Raw genomic sequence first — 15,082 nt, forward strand, 5'->3', positions numbered from 1 at the left:
TGACTCAGCATCCTATGTGAAGAAATGTGATAGTTGTCAAAGGTTCACCCATGTCTCACACCTCCCACCTAAGCGACTCAACTCCACTCTCACACTTGGCCATTCATGAAGTGGGGGATGGACATAGTTGGAAAACTCCCAACCGCACTCGGGCAACGAGTCTTCATGTTGGTGGTCACCGACTATTTTACTAAGTGAATTGAAGCTGAAACACTCGCCCAAGTCAAAGACTGAGAGGTAAAAGCCTTCATCTGGAAACATGTCATCTGTAAATTTGGAATACCAAAGGAAATAGTCACGACAATGGATCCCAATTCATCAACTCAAGCTTCAGAGACTTCTGCGACATGTAGGGGATCAAGCTCAGCTTCTCAACCCCTTGCAAACCCTAATTGAACAGTCAGGCTGAATCATCAAATAAAACAATCATGCAGAGTTTAAAGAAACGCCTCTAGAAAGCTAAGGGTGCATAGGCAGACAAACTACTAGGGGTCCTCTGGTCCTATTGAACAATAGCATGCTCGTCCACTGGCGAAACCCCTTTCTTCCTCACATATGGATCTAAGGCAGTCGTCCCAGTTGAAGTATCGGTCCCCTCAACCAAACTCCAGTGGTCAGATGAAGAAGCCAATAGTCAGAACCTTTGTCACAACTTGAACACAGTCGACGAACTACGCGAGTGGACAAATATCCGTAATGCAATCTACCAGCAGCAGGTCGCTCGACACTAGAACCGTAATGTCAAAGTAAGAACTTTCAAACAAGATAATTGGGTCCTCCACAAAGTCTTTCAAAACACTAAGGAGATCAACTCTGGCAAGCTCGGCCCTACTTGGGAGGGACCCTACAAGATCGCCAAGGAAGTAGGAAAAGGTGCCTACAGACTTCAAACCCCGAGGGAAAGGACATCAGCAATAGTTGGAATGCAATCCACCTCAAATGCTACTATTTTTAGTCAGATTTATCTCATCATCAATTCTTTATTCTTATTTTTGTTTTAAAAGGATGAATGAACTTGTCCACCTCGCTCACCTTTAGTTGGCCTCGCGGCCTGAATTCAATAAAAGAACTATTTAGTGGTATAGTGGCATTTACCTTCAATTGGCTTAGACTGATTTATAAACTTATACCTTCAGTTGGCCAAGACTGACTTAGCAATTCGCGAAAACTCACACCTTCAATCGGCTCATATCGATTCATCGACTCACACCTTTAATCAGCGCAGACGGATTCATTGACCCATACCTTCAATCAATTCAGACCGATTCATTGACTTACACCTTAAATTAGCTTAGACTGATTCATCAACTTACACCTATAATCGGCTCAGACCGATTCATCGACTTACACTGTCAGTCGGCCCAGACAGACTTAACAATTCAAGCAAATTTACACCTTCAGTCGGCCCAACCTGAACAAAAACAACTCAATGGCTTACATCTCCAGTCGGTCATACCGACATGTTCCTATCACCTTCGAAGCGACACTAGCAACTCAGCCACTTGGCTTCGTCCACATCATAACACAAGTAGACGGTTCAAACTGGCCACATCGGTTCGTGCACTCGAATCGAACCATGTTGTCTTAATTACAACGTTTCGCCCTAGACAAGATACATCTATAAGGCAATTACCTAGGAAAAAAGGGTTCAACCCCTATACATCTACAAGCAATCAATCCATCCATCCACGAAGAAAGCAGTAAAATGGAAACACAAGCAGAAACATAAAGCCCCAAATGGCTAAGTATCAGATAAACAAAAAGCCCCAAACGGCTAAGTATCAAGTACAAAAAAGGCACACACGCCATGAAAGGGCATCGCAGGCCCCAGAAATGTAAGAGAAAAACATAATCCTAAGGGGCATCATGCCCTACATCATCAGTACGAGTCGTCTCACCCATCTCCGACTCTGTCACCCTGTCACTGGCCCCAGCAGTCGTCCCCGCAGCCTGGTCACCAACATCATCTATAACCGACTGTCCTGGCTGACTAGCGAGGTCAAATAACTGGTCACCGACCCGCTCTTTCGCATAATCTACGTGACTAGCAGCCTCCTCCTCTATCTCCTACAAGAGCTGGATGTCCTCATCCGGGTTCTAGTAAGCAGTGTTCCCGACCTTGTACTCCAGCATCAGCTCTGCCTTAGCCCTAATGATGGCGTCGTTAGTAATACTAAGGCACTACTCCCTCAGCGACTCAACCTCCCCGTTCTTCTCGGTCAACTCCTTCCTTAATCGCTCCAACTTAGCCTCGACCTCCCTCAGTTGCTGTTGGCTTTCCCGCTTAGCTTTCTGGGTCGTCGCCTCTCTATGTCGCAGATTGGCGTTGGATTTGGAAACATCATATATCTTCTTCTCCTGCGACATGATGGATTTCCTGAGATGTAGGCTATTTGTGAAAGCCTGCATGATAAAACCACTCGATCAGTATCCAGTCACTACAAGTACAGTAAGGTAAGAATCTGGCTCATACCTGGAAAGCGCGAGAAACCCCTTTATTAGCAGCCGCAACCGCACCCATCTGGTTTAGTCGGCTTTCATCCGCTAGGAATAGGAACGAATCGGCCAACTTGGTCATGGAAGCGGCATCCGAATAGGTCGATGCAGAAGTTGGGATACTAAAAGTAAGCATCTCAGTCTCCTCATCTAAGACCACCATCTTGAATGACCCAGCCTCGGATGTAGGCAGTTGTTCAAGTGAAGTCACAACCATATCTTCCACTTTCTTCTCCTCTTTAGTCGAAGAGTCTCTTTTTCGTTTCTCGCGACATCTTGCGATTGACTCACTCGCACTCGGGGACAGTTAACTTCTTCATAAGCTTCTCTGCAATCGTAAATTCCTCAACAGTTAGTAGGTTCAGCCTCGACTTATCGGACAAAATATGATTGCAGTAACAGATAAGCAGCACACTACAAGTTTGCTTCAGTGAAGGGAAATGGATACCTCGCTGAATCGCACCAACTCCAGCCCAAAGGTGACTCGTCCTCAGATTCGCCTTCTCCAACACTACTCGTCAATCCCTCTGCGCCTTAGGAATAGCAAGAACTTTTCTAGTCTACACGTCCAAGCCGTCTCCACTCTGCCTGGCACGATTGAATTCAAGATCTACAAAAGAGAAACAAAATAAGACTTTAGTAATTAAAGCATGAATAAAAACTAAGTTCCTCACCAGTCGCTTGCCAGGTATACGGGATCTCGCCCTAGCCTCTCTCCCCAAAGACCATTTCACCCCTTATGAAGAAGAAGCATTCTTTCTAGTTTTTTTCACTCGACAAGAGGTCGGTCACGAGATGAGCCCGATCGTGCCTGAGATTGATTAGATATTGGCCCTTATCCTTGTCATTTTCCTATAGGAAATATGAGTATAACAGCTCGTGCAGCCCAAACATTACTTGATTTTGCACACAGAGGTCCTCCAAAGCCATCAACAATCTCCACTCATTTGGCATAATTTGAGTCGGCGCAATCATAAAATGGTTTAAGACCTCCCAAACAAGACGAGGAATAGGAAGTCTTAACCCGTCATAGAACCATTTCTCGTAGGCAGTCACCCAACCTTTTACCTCCCAATTGACCCTATCATACGACTTTGGCACCCTAATTTCGACAGACTCCGGAATGTGGTACATTGTCCTGATCTGCCACACATCACTCTCCTTCAGCAAGGGTGGATAGTCTTTACTCAATATCCCGCTACCGGGCCGACTCGACTAGTCCTCGGAGCCACTACTGGTGGAGGGCAAACTTCCGGAACCATCAACTTCATCGGAGTCTTTCCCACTCGTCCTTTGCCTATCCAAATCACTATGGTTTGGGACAACGTCACTCGGCCCAAGAGCGGCCACATTCACCCATTCGGTATGTCGACCGGAACATCTCCACCCTCTAGCATCACTACCATCGTTGGGGCATTCTCATATTCATTCCCAACTTCCATCTCCGCCCCATTTAAGTCGCTCGACTCTGACTGCGACATTAAACTCTTTATCCACTCAACCTGGGTGACCGATTGATTTTTAATACCAAGTTGAATCCTCAATTCCAGAAGCCCCACTAGTCCAGAGTGACCGACTAACTGGCTCTGAAATCAGGCTAACTTTTTGCTTCTAAGAAACTTTTGGCTTGGTCTGGACGACTAAATACCTGCTGCCTCGGGACCCCCCGTTCAGACCCTTCTCCACTCAACCTAGGAGACCGGGTAACCTACATGACTTAGCCTTTACCAAAACCAAACCTCTTCACTCAAAACACCTCACTCGACCTGGTCAAGCAGACCGAGACGAGCCAAATGGGAAGCCTACATAAATCGATTCCATCTTCTAACCTCCCTAAACCTAGAAAACCCAAAAAAATATAGAAAACACTGAAGACCCAGAATCTCCACACGCAGACCACACCAAATCGATCCTAAACACCCAAAATCTCCCAAACGCCAAACCCAAGAATCAAAATATTCAGTTTGCCTACCCCGTTCAACTCAAACAAACATAACACCTCCTTCTCAAACTCCCCTAAAAAATCTACCAAACCTCACCCAAAATTCCTTCAAAAGTACCGCAAACACAAGGAAAAGACATAAAGAAACGAAAACAGTACAAGGAAGCAAGTATTTATCATAAAAATGGCCAAAAGTTCCCGAAATCTTTCATTGCTACGGAGAAAAACTGAAAAATAGAGAGAACGCAAAAACAGAAGAGAGAAATGGGAAATAAAATGAAATGAACAGTCACCTCTACACATTTATCGACGAAAGCTGTCAAAGCTTACGCATGGCAACCTCTTATTGGTCATCGAACAGTATGATTTCATTTTCTCACCCAATTTCAAAAGAGACATCTCAGTCGTACACGTGTCGAGAGATGGATTATTCAGCTTCACGTTACCTACTCAGGGTCCTCGGCCACCACGTCATGCATACACCATGGAGGTGCTAACCACTCGCTCGGTTCACCCGACTAAGTGGAGTTATGTAAGATCCCTCCCTAGTCAGGTACCTTCTGAATATCTCTTAATGAGAATCCAGATAATTCATGTTTAGGGAATGAGTTGTATTTAGAAAAACTATGCAAGAATAATAATAATGTCCAAAACATTACTATAAGATGTACCGCAGGATCAAAATTTGTACCTTCAAAAATAAAAACTTGAATTCATTTGGGCATCAATCAATCAAAACATATTAATGCCATTTTCATTTATATGGTGGAAGCTTTAAAAAGGTGTTTTGTCATTTACATTGTTTACATCAAGATAAAACGTCAGGATGATAATAAATTATCTCCCCTCATGTAACGCCCCATTTGAGATACATAGCCATTGTTTATGTTATAGGTTTACTGAATTGCCCTAAATGAGGTTATATCTTATTCATGTTGTTTGGTTGGCCCTTGGTTGAGTTTATGTTTTGGGTTTGGTTGAGTGTTTACCCTGGAATTGATCAAGACTTAGTGGATTTTGGAGTTGCAATCTTCGCCGAGGCGAAGAATAGTCTTCGCCGAGGCGACGTTGGCTTTGTGTATGGCGGTGTCGGTTCTGTAATTCTTCGCCGGGGCGATAGATAATCCTTCGCCGCGGCGAAGGGCCGGTTGAGTTTTTGTTTGAGTTTCTAGAGAATTCTTTCCTAAAGGCAAAATAACCATTCTACCCCTAATTAGCAGGAAAAGTGGGGAGTAAAATGCAAGGAAATTTCATAGAGAATAGGTTAGTGTGGGGGTGTGAGTGTAATGAATCAAAGGATAAAGGTGGAATTTTCAAGAAAGAGTAAGGGTAGAATGGGAAAGAGTGTATATTATATGAGCTAATAAGAGTTTAGTTCTCTAAACCCCTTCATTTCACCCATTTCCACCGCCTCTTCATCTCCCATTTTCTCTCAATTCCTCACTCAATTTTCCATGGGATTTTTGAGAGTTTTGAGTTGGGATTTGACAAAGAATTGATCCTAAGCAAGAAGAGGTAAGAATCTCTACTCTAGATATGAGTTTTATTTATGTAAGGGTTAAGTTCTTACTAAGGTTATGCTTAGGAAATAAGGAAAAGCTAAGGTCCAACAAGAGTAGAGAGTTTTAGTGGAGACTACTCAAGTATGAGATAAGTAAATCCAACTCAAGCTAAAGTTTAAGAAATTCTTGAGTAGAGATTTTCTTTATGCATGTATATATGATGCTTGTTGAGAAATTGAGTAGAGATGTATGTCTATTTGTTGATAAATGGAGTTGAGATGAATATTCATGTTGTGTTTGTTGGATATGCTTCCTTTATGAGAAGTGTTGATGTGTGATGAATTTGAGATGAAGTTGGAGGAGATTGAGTAAATTTTTTAAGAGTGTTCTTCTATGATAGGAATTATGTCCATAGAAGGGAGTTTCTACCCATTTTGGATGATTAAAAAGAGAAATAGAGTTGTAGTTATAGAGGAGTTTTTGTATGCACATAAGTTGTTTGATGAAATGCCTAAGTGAAAACATGTTACCAAACTGTCCTGTCACAGCCGTGACTTTATGAGTGATTTTTTGGCATCTTACAAATTGAACTGGGTTTAGACCAAAACATAAACGTTATAGCCCCATCTCTAAAATTTAAAATGAGACAAAAATCATAGCAATCCGATGTGTATAACTCAAGTTATACCTGTTTGAGTGTGACCTGCGTAGAACGACTGTCTTTGATGCAACATTGCATATTGGCATTTCCTAAGTGCATTATTGAGCATGAGCCATCCATGTGCATTAATTGTGCATTGAGAAGTAGCTTAAGAAAGAGTTGAGAACTTTGTGAATAGACTACTCTAAGAGTTAAGCTATACTATGAGTACTAGCTTGAGCAAGAGTAGAGAATTTTGAGTATAAGCTATACTATGAGTAATAGTTTGAGTGAGAAAGAGTAGAGAATGTTGAGAATAGAAACTCTAAGAGTAAAGAGAATGAGAACACTTTAATAGTAAAGAGAAAGAGAGATTGAGCACTAGCGAATAAAAGAGAGAAAAGTGCTACAGAAGAGAACAGAGTAGGTTGTGCGATGGAGAACCCATGAGTGATGAGTAAAGTCACGAGAGTGGGTGCTTTGTGATTCCCAGCCGTGCCTCCGGTTAGATAGGGCCGTGACCATCACGAAGAGTGGATCATGAGGTTCCAGCCGTGCCTCCGGTTAGATGGGGCCGTGACATTCAGAGAGAGAGAGAGAATACACTCACATGGCCAAGGGTTCCAAATCCATGCATAACCGAGTCCGATCAGCAGAGAATGAGTAGAAGTCACGAAGAGTGGGATGAGTACCCAGCCGTGCCTCCAGTAAGATGAGGCCATGACCTACAACAGAAAGTTAACAGAAAAGAGTTATGAGAAAGAGAGATAGAAAGAGAATCAGTAGAAGTCACGTAGAGCGGGAGAAGTCCCGGCCGTGCCTCTGGTAAGATGGGTCCGTGACATTCAAAGAGTGAGTTAGTAGAAATGAATTATGAATTATGAGAATGAGACTGAGAGAATGAGAAAGAATGAGAAAGCTTGAGAAAGAATGAGATAGAAAGAGAGAGTGTATGAGAAAGAATGAGAGAGTTTGAGTTAGTAAGAATAGAGAGTAGAAGAAAGAAACATACAGTTCTTTTGCATTAATTGCATGTACATCTCATACATGCATGCACCATGAGTTCTTTCATGGTTAGTGAGAGTGTGACGAGAATAAAAGAGAGAACCATGATTTTCCTTTATGGTGAGTATGACAAGAATAAGAAAGAGAACCATGATTTTCTTTCATGGTGAGTATGATGAGAATAAGAGAGAACCATGATTTTCTTTCATGGTGAGTAAGAATAAGAGAATGAGAAAAAAGAATAAGAACAGAGAGAAAGAAAGAATAAAAAGAGCAGAACAGAGTTAAAGGAGAATAAAAGTATTAGAAAGAAAGAGAAAAACAGTGAGAATTAGAAATAAAAGAACGATAGAGTAAAGAAAGAACTAAAGAGTGAGTTGCGGGGACAGGTAGTAAGGGATTTACTTACTGAGCATTGTTGTGCTCACCCCATTGTTCTTCCCTGTTTTGCAGGAAATAGGAGCAGCGGTCGGATGAATGTCGAGGAGCGGAGAGTATTAACACTACTATCCACCAATTATGATATTTTGTATTAAGTAGAAAGTTTTTAATACATAGTATATTGTATTTGTAAAGAATTATATTTTATTGAGTAAATAAAAAATTTGAGCCCACTATTTTTCATAGCTATGTATATCTATAATTTACATAGTATGAACTATAAGAATAGAAGTAGAGAGCAAGTGTTACACCTCACGCATAGCCTTGCTGTCTCCAACATCCTTCGCTTCTCGATTACCTGCAAAAATTCAACCATGAAAGGGTGAGCGCTAATCGCTCAGTAAGGAATGATCCATTTAATACCAAGTATGTTATTTGACATTCATTCAAACACATTCATTCATATACCACATGTCTTTCGCAACTAAGTGTGGTTCCTTTTCTTTACTAACTCATATAATTTTCATCATCTTCCCCATGGTCATATAAAACATCAAGTGTACACATACAAATAAATATGCAAACATAGTGCACACACATCACATTTCATGACGGAACATCTAAATATCATCTAACATGAGTACAAATCATCTCATAATGTAAATAACATCATAACTCATGTAATGCAACTAAGTGCATACGAATCATCCAACATATAGCCGATCAAACTTTTCTTAGCGTCTTAAGCACTTCATATCATCTAGCCTCAAATTCATCTAGAGCTCATATCACTGAGAGGTGTGCTTACACGTTATTTAGCATCTAAAGCATATATTCATCTTTCCTCAACCAGTATACGAGGATATGCTTACGCGTCGTTTAGCATCTAAAGCATGTATTCATCTCTCCTCTCATCTAGCCGCAAATTCATCTAAAGCTCATATCATCGAGAGGCATGCTTACGCGTTATTTAGTATCTAAAGCATATATTCATCTTTCCTCAACCGGTATACGAGGATATGCTTACGCGTTGTTTAGCATCTAAAGTATATATTCATCTTAAAACATATATTACATTACATCTTCATGCCATTTCATAATATTAATCATGCATTCGCATCCATGACCATGTGTATCTTTCAAATATCATCTAATTAATGGGTAAACATTAGTGTATGACTTAATCACATCAATATATAATCAATTCATAATCATAAGAATTAATTATGTTAAATCTTAAACTTTAATAACTAGAAGCTTATACTTCAGGCAATTTCCCATCCATTTCCTAAACGAATTGGCTCTTGGATTAGCATAAAAGTTATAGGACTATGTCTTAACTTTGTATTGCTTCAAGAATCATCTCATTTCGATTTTTATAACTCAAGTTATGGTCGAAATACTGAAGCATGTTTAACATAACCCCTAAACTTACCAAATCCAAATTTTTCATATTAAACTATGTCACATCAATTCCTATTGACAATTAACCAATAGGTCAACTTATGGATCAAATAAACCTCCCCTTGATAGTCTTTAACATCTTAAAGCAAGTGTAAAACCTCATTCCCATAATCATCCATTATTTCTATAACATTGTAAGCTAATGCAAACAACACATCAACACTTCTAATAGCAATCATTCAATACCATGTGGCCTCCAATACTACAAGTTTTGCCACAATCAACATCAATACTTCATTTTCTTCAATTAAACATAACAACTCATAAAACATAAACAGCAATAACTTCATGTATAATGAATTCAAGGCAATAAATAACATTAATGAGTTCAACTACACTTGCCATCAACTAATTCTATGCCTTAAAGCCTTAATTTAAGGTTTCATTCAAATCTACGAACCCTAACATAATCCCTAAAGTCATAGGAGGTTCTTCCTTACCTTTTTAAAGAATTCCCCCACCAAATCCTTTGCCTTTTTCTTCTTTTACACCTTATTCCTACATATATAACATTATACCTTAACATCTACCTCATATCTTCAAATCACAATAAAACTAGGGTTTTTATTCCTTACCTTAAACCCTTCAATTTGAAGATCCAAGGCTCCTATCTTGTTATCCTTGAAAAATTATGCAAAACTCCTTTAAAACATAGAGAGAGAAAGCTTGTTTCATGGAAGATTTGAGAGAAAATGGGAGAAAAGTTGAAGAAATGATATCTCCTTTTGCTTGAACGAATTTCCTCTCATTTATAAGAAAATATTTCATTAATTTTTCAAAATTATGTTATTGGCCCAATTATTTTAATTGTATAACTCATAAGTCCTTAATTCTTTATATAAGGGCATTTTGATTATTTGGCAATAAACATAATTATTACTTAATTAATACCATTAAATGCAATTAAGCAAACTCATCCTTGACTTTTGCAATGCTTATCCATAGGAAAAATGACTATTTTGCCCCTAATACCCTTTTATGGATAAATGATTCATATTGTTCCAAATGAATTGACTATTTTGCCCTTAGTTAGATTTTGTGCTTTTTAGCATAAAATTAACATTTAAATGACTATTTTGAGTTAGGAACATACCTTTGACATCTTGGGTATTACATTTTAGCATCGAACGTACTAACCATTTAACCTCGGCTCACCGGTGTCGTGACAAACACCGCTAAAGCAAAACACAACCTTCACCCTCTCGGTCATCCCGACTGAGTGAACTAGCCACTTGTTTGGGAGTGCGCATACACCTACTCATTCGGATTCAACCAATCAGCCTAAGGCACTACCACCAAAATCACCCTAACGTATTCCACTCAATGCAATACGCCAAGTACTGACACCTTCATGGGATAGCTCGCACATACTCTCACTCGGCTCGATACATCGAGTAAGGACACCTTCATGGGATAGCTCGCACAACTTCTCACTCAGCTCGATACACCAAGTGAGGACACCTTCATTGGACGTCTCGCATATCTTCCCACCCGATTTGACATACCAAGTGAGGACACCTTTAGTAGATTCTTTCATGCTTCTCCTCGATCCGATGCACCGGATGAGGCCATCAAGGTCAACTCCACTCCCTACTCAGTCAGATATGCCGAGTGAAGGCATGATTGTGTTTCGCCTCCACTCACTCGGCCTAGTGTACCAAATGCATCACCTACAATAAAAGCTATACTATTCGTTCCCGCGAACAGAGAAGCAGCACATTCACATATTCAACCAGTCGGTCACGAAGGACGACTAAGCACACCTTCACGCAACCCCTACTCTCTAAGCTAAGCGCTCCTTAACTTAGAGAGTGGGGGGCAAACTATTAAGGCCAAAAAATGTCCTCGGCTCAAAGACGAAGACACCTTCAACAAAGCCCGGAGCCATGGCCCAATTCTAATTGGGTTCACAACAGAGTTTGTATATTAGGTCCGCTCGCCACATCTACCCTGTTGCTCATTGCTTGAAGCCAATCAGTAAAGGCCTTGAGTTGTTTGGGCCTCATCATCAGCTTGTCTAGCCCCAAGCCCTTTGATGCAAGATCACCTATTGGACCTAGGGTTTATTTAGACCCCAAGGTCGTCTATTCCTTATTTTGGTACCATTCAGATTCTACCAAAAGGATTCATTACTAACCGAACTCGTCTAAGATCCGTATCTTAGGCCAACTAGGACTCCCTCTCCTACTAAGGCAAGGATATTAAAAGCCTTCCTATTTACAGAACCTCTCAACCTCCAAGGACTCACAGTCCTACTAGGATTCGAAGATCCTATAGTCGCTATTTAAACAGAGGCCAATCCTCTCACAAGGGACAGAGACATTACACCTTTGAACCCAGTAGTTCTCACTCCAAGTAACCTTCTCTTTCCCTAACCCTCACTAAATTATCCTCATTTAGCCTTGCTGACTTGAGAGTCGAAGTGCCTACAGTAAACACCACCCTCGGTGTTTTCCATTCGCTTCACGCTTGTTTCCTCGCATGTGCAGGTACAGCGGCTTGCTGGTGGCCTCAACCTCACGGGATCAGACCCTATTTCCATAAAAGTAGATTTTTTTGCATCTACAATGTTCTATTATCTATGTATAGCTCAAACACTTTCAGTGCTATTGATTACTTATATTTTCATTGCAATCTAACTTTTAAATTTTCATTTTACAGGCAAGTTCAAGGATGCCATCTGCCACTTTTCAACCCAATGTAAGCAGACCCTTTGCTAGCTCTCGGCCCACAAGGATGCCATCTGCTACTTCTCAGCCCAATGCAAGTAGGCCATCTTCTAGTTATCAGCCCAATGTAGGTAGGCCACTCCTTCACCTTCATCTCAGCTATTACTTCAGTTTTCGATTGAAAAAACAAATGCCACCTTCTCAGCTAGGGTTCAATTATTGAATTGATTTATTCTTACCGTATACATAATGTACAAGAAGACCTATACATAATGCCACCTTCTCTCCCATCAAACATTTTCTTCAATTTGGTTTTCATTCTCAACTATTATCTCGTTGCCTAGAGTTAGACCAGATTCAGCAGGATTCGGACTTCTTCCAGGCTTTTTGACCCTCCATATCAAAACTGACTCCATTACATGAATGTCCCTTGTTCTTTTCTACCACTTAATATGTTTCTTACTATATGGCACAAAATATCAAGAGAACTAAATGTAATAACGGAATATCCATAATACAGGTAAAAGTTACTGGAGCTAGTGGAACCTTATGATGCAAATGTAATGGCATTATCACTACATCATGGTGAGAGTAGGGGGTTTTGCGGGATGGGGTGACTGTTAAAGAGGTTGGAGAAGAAAACTTCCGACCATGCCAGGATTTGATAGATGGCGTAGTTCTTATACACCGAGATGCTATTTGTGACTGTAGAGGTTCGTTCCATATTTGGAACTCGCTCTCTTCTGTTATCTTATCATCCTATTTGAGCCTGATTAATTAACCATGGTAATTATGCTGTGCAAATAATTATATAGTCTCGGTGGAGAAAATACTATAGCAATAACCAGTGGGGCAAACATGAACTTAAACAAATTGGGGATGGTAACTCAACTTTGTCAGTAATGTAGGTCTTATTTATCATATGAAATGTTACACATTGTATTAAAAATTGACTTGAGGCAGCATCAGTAGCTCCACTTTTTTACTCAATTTATTCATTTCTGACATTCATATGTTATTGAATTTTCATTTTCCTAAAACATAGGTTGCTTTTAGTTTAAGCAATTCTCTGAAGTTTGCAGGATGGTCATGCACTGGACCATGACTTCCTTGGAAGATTTACATGCTCTTCCTCTGGTTCATCACAAACAGAATGGGAATGCCTCCCAAAGCACTTAATTTCATGCTTCTCTTTCTCATCAAACTTAGATTTCATTTTCTCACTTCCCTCCACCCATCTTTTAAGCTTCTGCAGCAACTTTGGCCTTTTTGAACTACCAGCATTTTCCACACTTAAGCAAGGCTCACCATGCTCCAAAACCAGGTGATGCTGCATGCCGTGATCTCCACACCCTTCAAATTCTAACTCCATAATGTTTTTCTTCTCTTGATTTTGTTCTTGCTGTTGCGTCTGTGCGTGATTCCTCATTAACTCATGTCTTAGGCATGCATTAGTCCATCTTAAGTAAATCAATTCCTTAACTTCAGCCGCTCGATCCTTTTGAAGTTGTTCATATTCATCTACAAGCTGTTTGTAATCTTCCATTGTTATTCCTTCATCTTCAATCTGCAAATTGGAAGCTCCAAGCCAGTTAGACCATCAAATCCAAGGAAATTTAACAAATAAGAAACAATGTAAATCCAGTTATTCATACTATTAGAATAGCTAAACCTTTGAGATTAATGATGCCGATTGCTCTGCCAATTGCACCTTGCTCAACAGTTCCCTGTTTTGTTCCTGCAATTGATCAATAACAGATTGCAATTCTCCCATTTCATCCTGCAATTTCCTGACAACATTACTTTTTTGTTCTATCGTGTTGCGGCTACTCAATATTTCTTCTTCTGTAGCTTCAATCTTCAAGTTCTTTTCCCTTATGATACATGATTGCTCTTTAGCTTTCTTCAAAAGCTTCTTTACCTTCCTCCGAAGCAACCCACTTTCTGATTTCCAACATTGAAGCTGCTCTAGGACTCTCAGATACTCAACCACCAAATTATCAACCCTTCTGTTCTCTGCCTCCATGGATGAAATCTCTCTATCCAACAAATCAACATGACCTTTCTCCAACAACAACATATATTTAATCTCCATAAGCATAGATTCTTGCTCTTTTAAATCATGATAATGAACAAGCTGCCTCTTCATCTCCCATTCTCTCTTTTCCAAATCTTCAACTTGGTTTCTTAGGCCTAAAATCTCTTGCTCATAATCAACCTTATCCTGATAACTAGAAACTCCTACTAAATTGTTCATCAAATGGGTATTTCTGATAATCTCTTCACCTTCTTCCTCATCTCTCAACTCTTCAAAAGAATCAGTTTTGATAGAGCTCACCTGGTTTTCTAGAGCTTCTTCTTTAGAAAGTACACTCCTTTTTGCCATGATCCTTGCATAAAAAAAAGCAGCCACAGACAGACCCAAAGGAATGCCAGCTTTGAGCAGAACCGGCTTTATAACTTCAGCTTTTGATGCTGAACCATCCATGAGAAGTTAATTTTGAGCTGAAAAACTCAAAATTCTATAAAGAAATGAAATTGAAAAATCTGTCACAATCTTGATGGGATGATGAAATTGTGAATGTTTGTGGTTGTTTTAAGGTGTATGATTAAGAGATTCTTTACCTTTGTGTGTCTGCACTTCTTTAATTTTTCTTGGCTTATAGGAAATAGTGGTTATGTTGCTTTTTGACTAATCTAAAGGCACCATCTTTTCACTTTCCTTTTGCTGCTTGTGCTTGGAATCTTTCATAATGTGAAATTAGAAGCGGAGAATTAACATTGACTCAAAGAATGCAAATACTTTAGAATAAAATAATATTCAATATAAAATTAAACATCACGTGTTCTTTTTTTAAATTAAATTATTTAATGATATATATTATTACAACTAATAACATGACTAATTTTTGCTACATTCTAAAGTAATCAAAAGTTTATTTATAATTAATTTTTATTAACTCTTTTCTATATATTCCTTGTC

The 15,082-nt window shown here is 39.7% G+C and overlaps 1 protein-coding gene across 1 annotated transcript; it reads right to left on the bottom strand.

Annotated features, from left to right (window-relative positions):
• Positions 1-13,000: 13,000 nt before the first annotated feature.
• On the bottom strand, positions 13,001-14,714 carry LOC116110500 (protein CHUP1, chloroplastic). The gene is made up of 2 exons (XM_031396711.1): positions 13,772-14,714; positions 13,001-13,666 (listed from the first exon to the last, which is right to left on the bottom strand). The coding sequence occupies exons 1-2, from the start codon at positions 14,585-14,587 to the stop codon at positions 13,187-13,189; spliced, it is 1,296 nt and encodes a 431-aa protein (XP_031252571.1). The 5' UTR covers positions 14,588-14,714; the 3' UTR covers positions 13,001-13,186.
• Positions 14,715-15,082: the final 368 nt, after the last annotated feature.

Source organism: Pistacia vera, unplaced genomic scaffold (genome assembly GCF_008641045.1).
Source record: "Pistacia vera cultivar Batoury unplaced genomic scaffold, PisVer_v2 Contig603, whole genome shotgun sequence".
Lineage (NCBI taxonomy): Eukaryota > Viridiplantae > Streptophyta > Magnoliopsida > Sapindales > Anacardiaceae > Pistacia > Pistacia vera.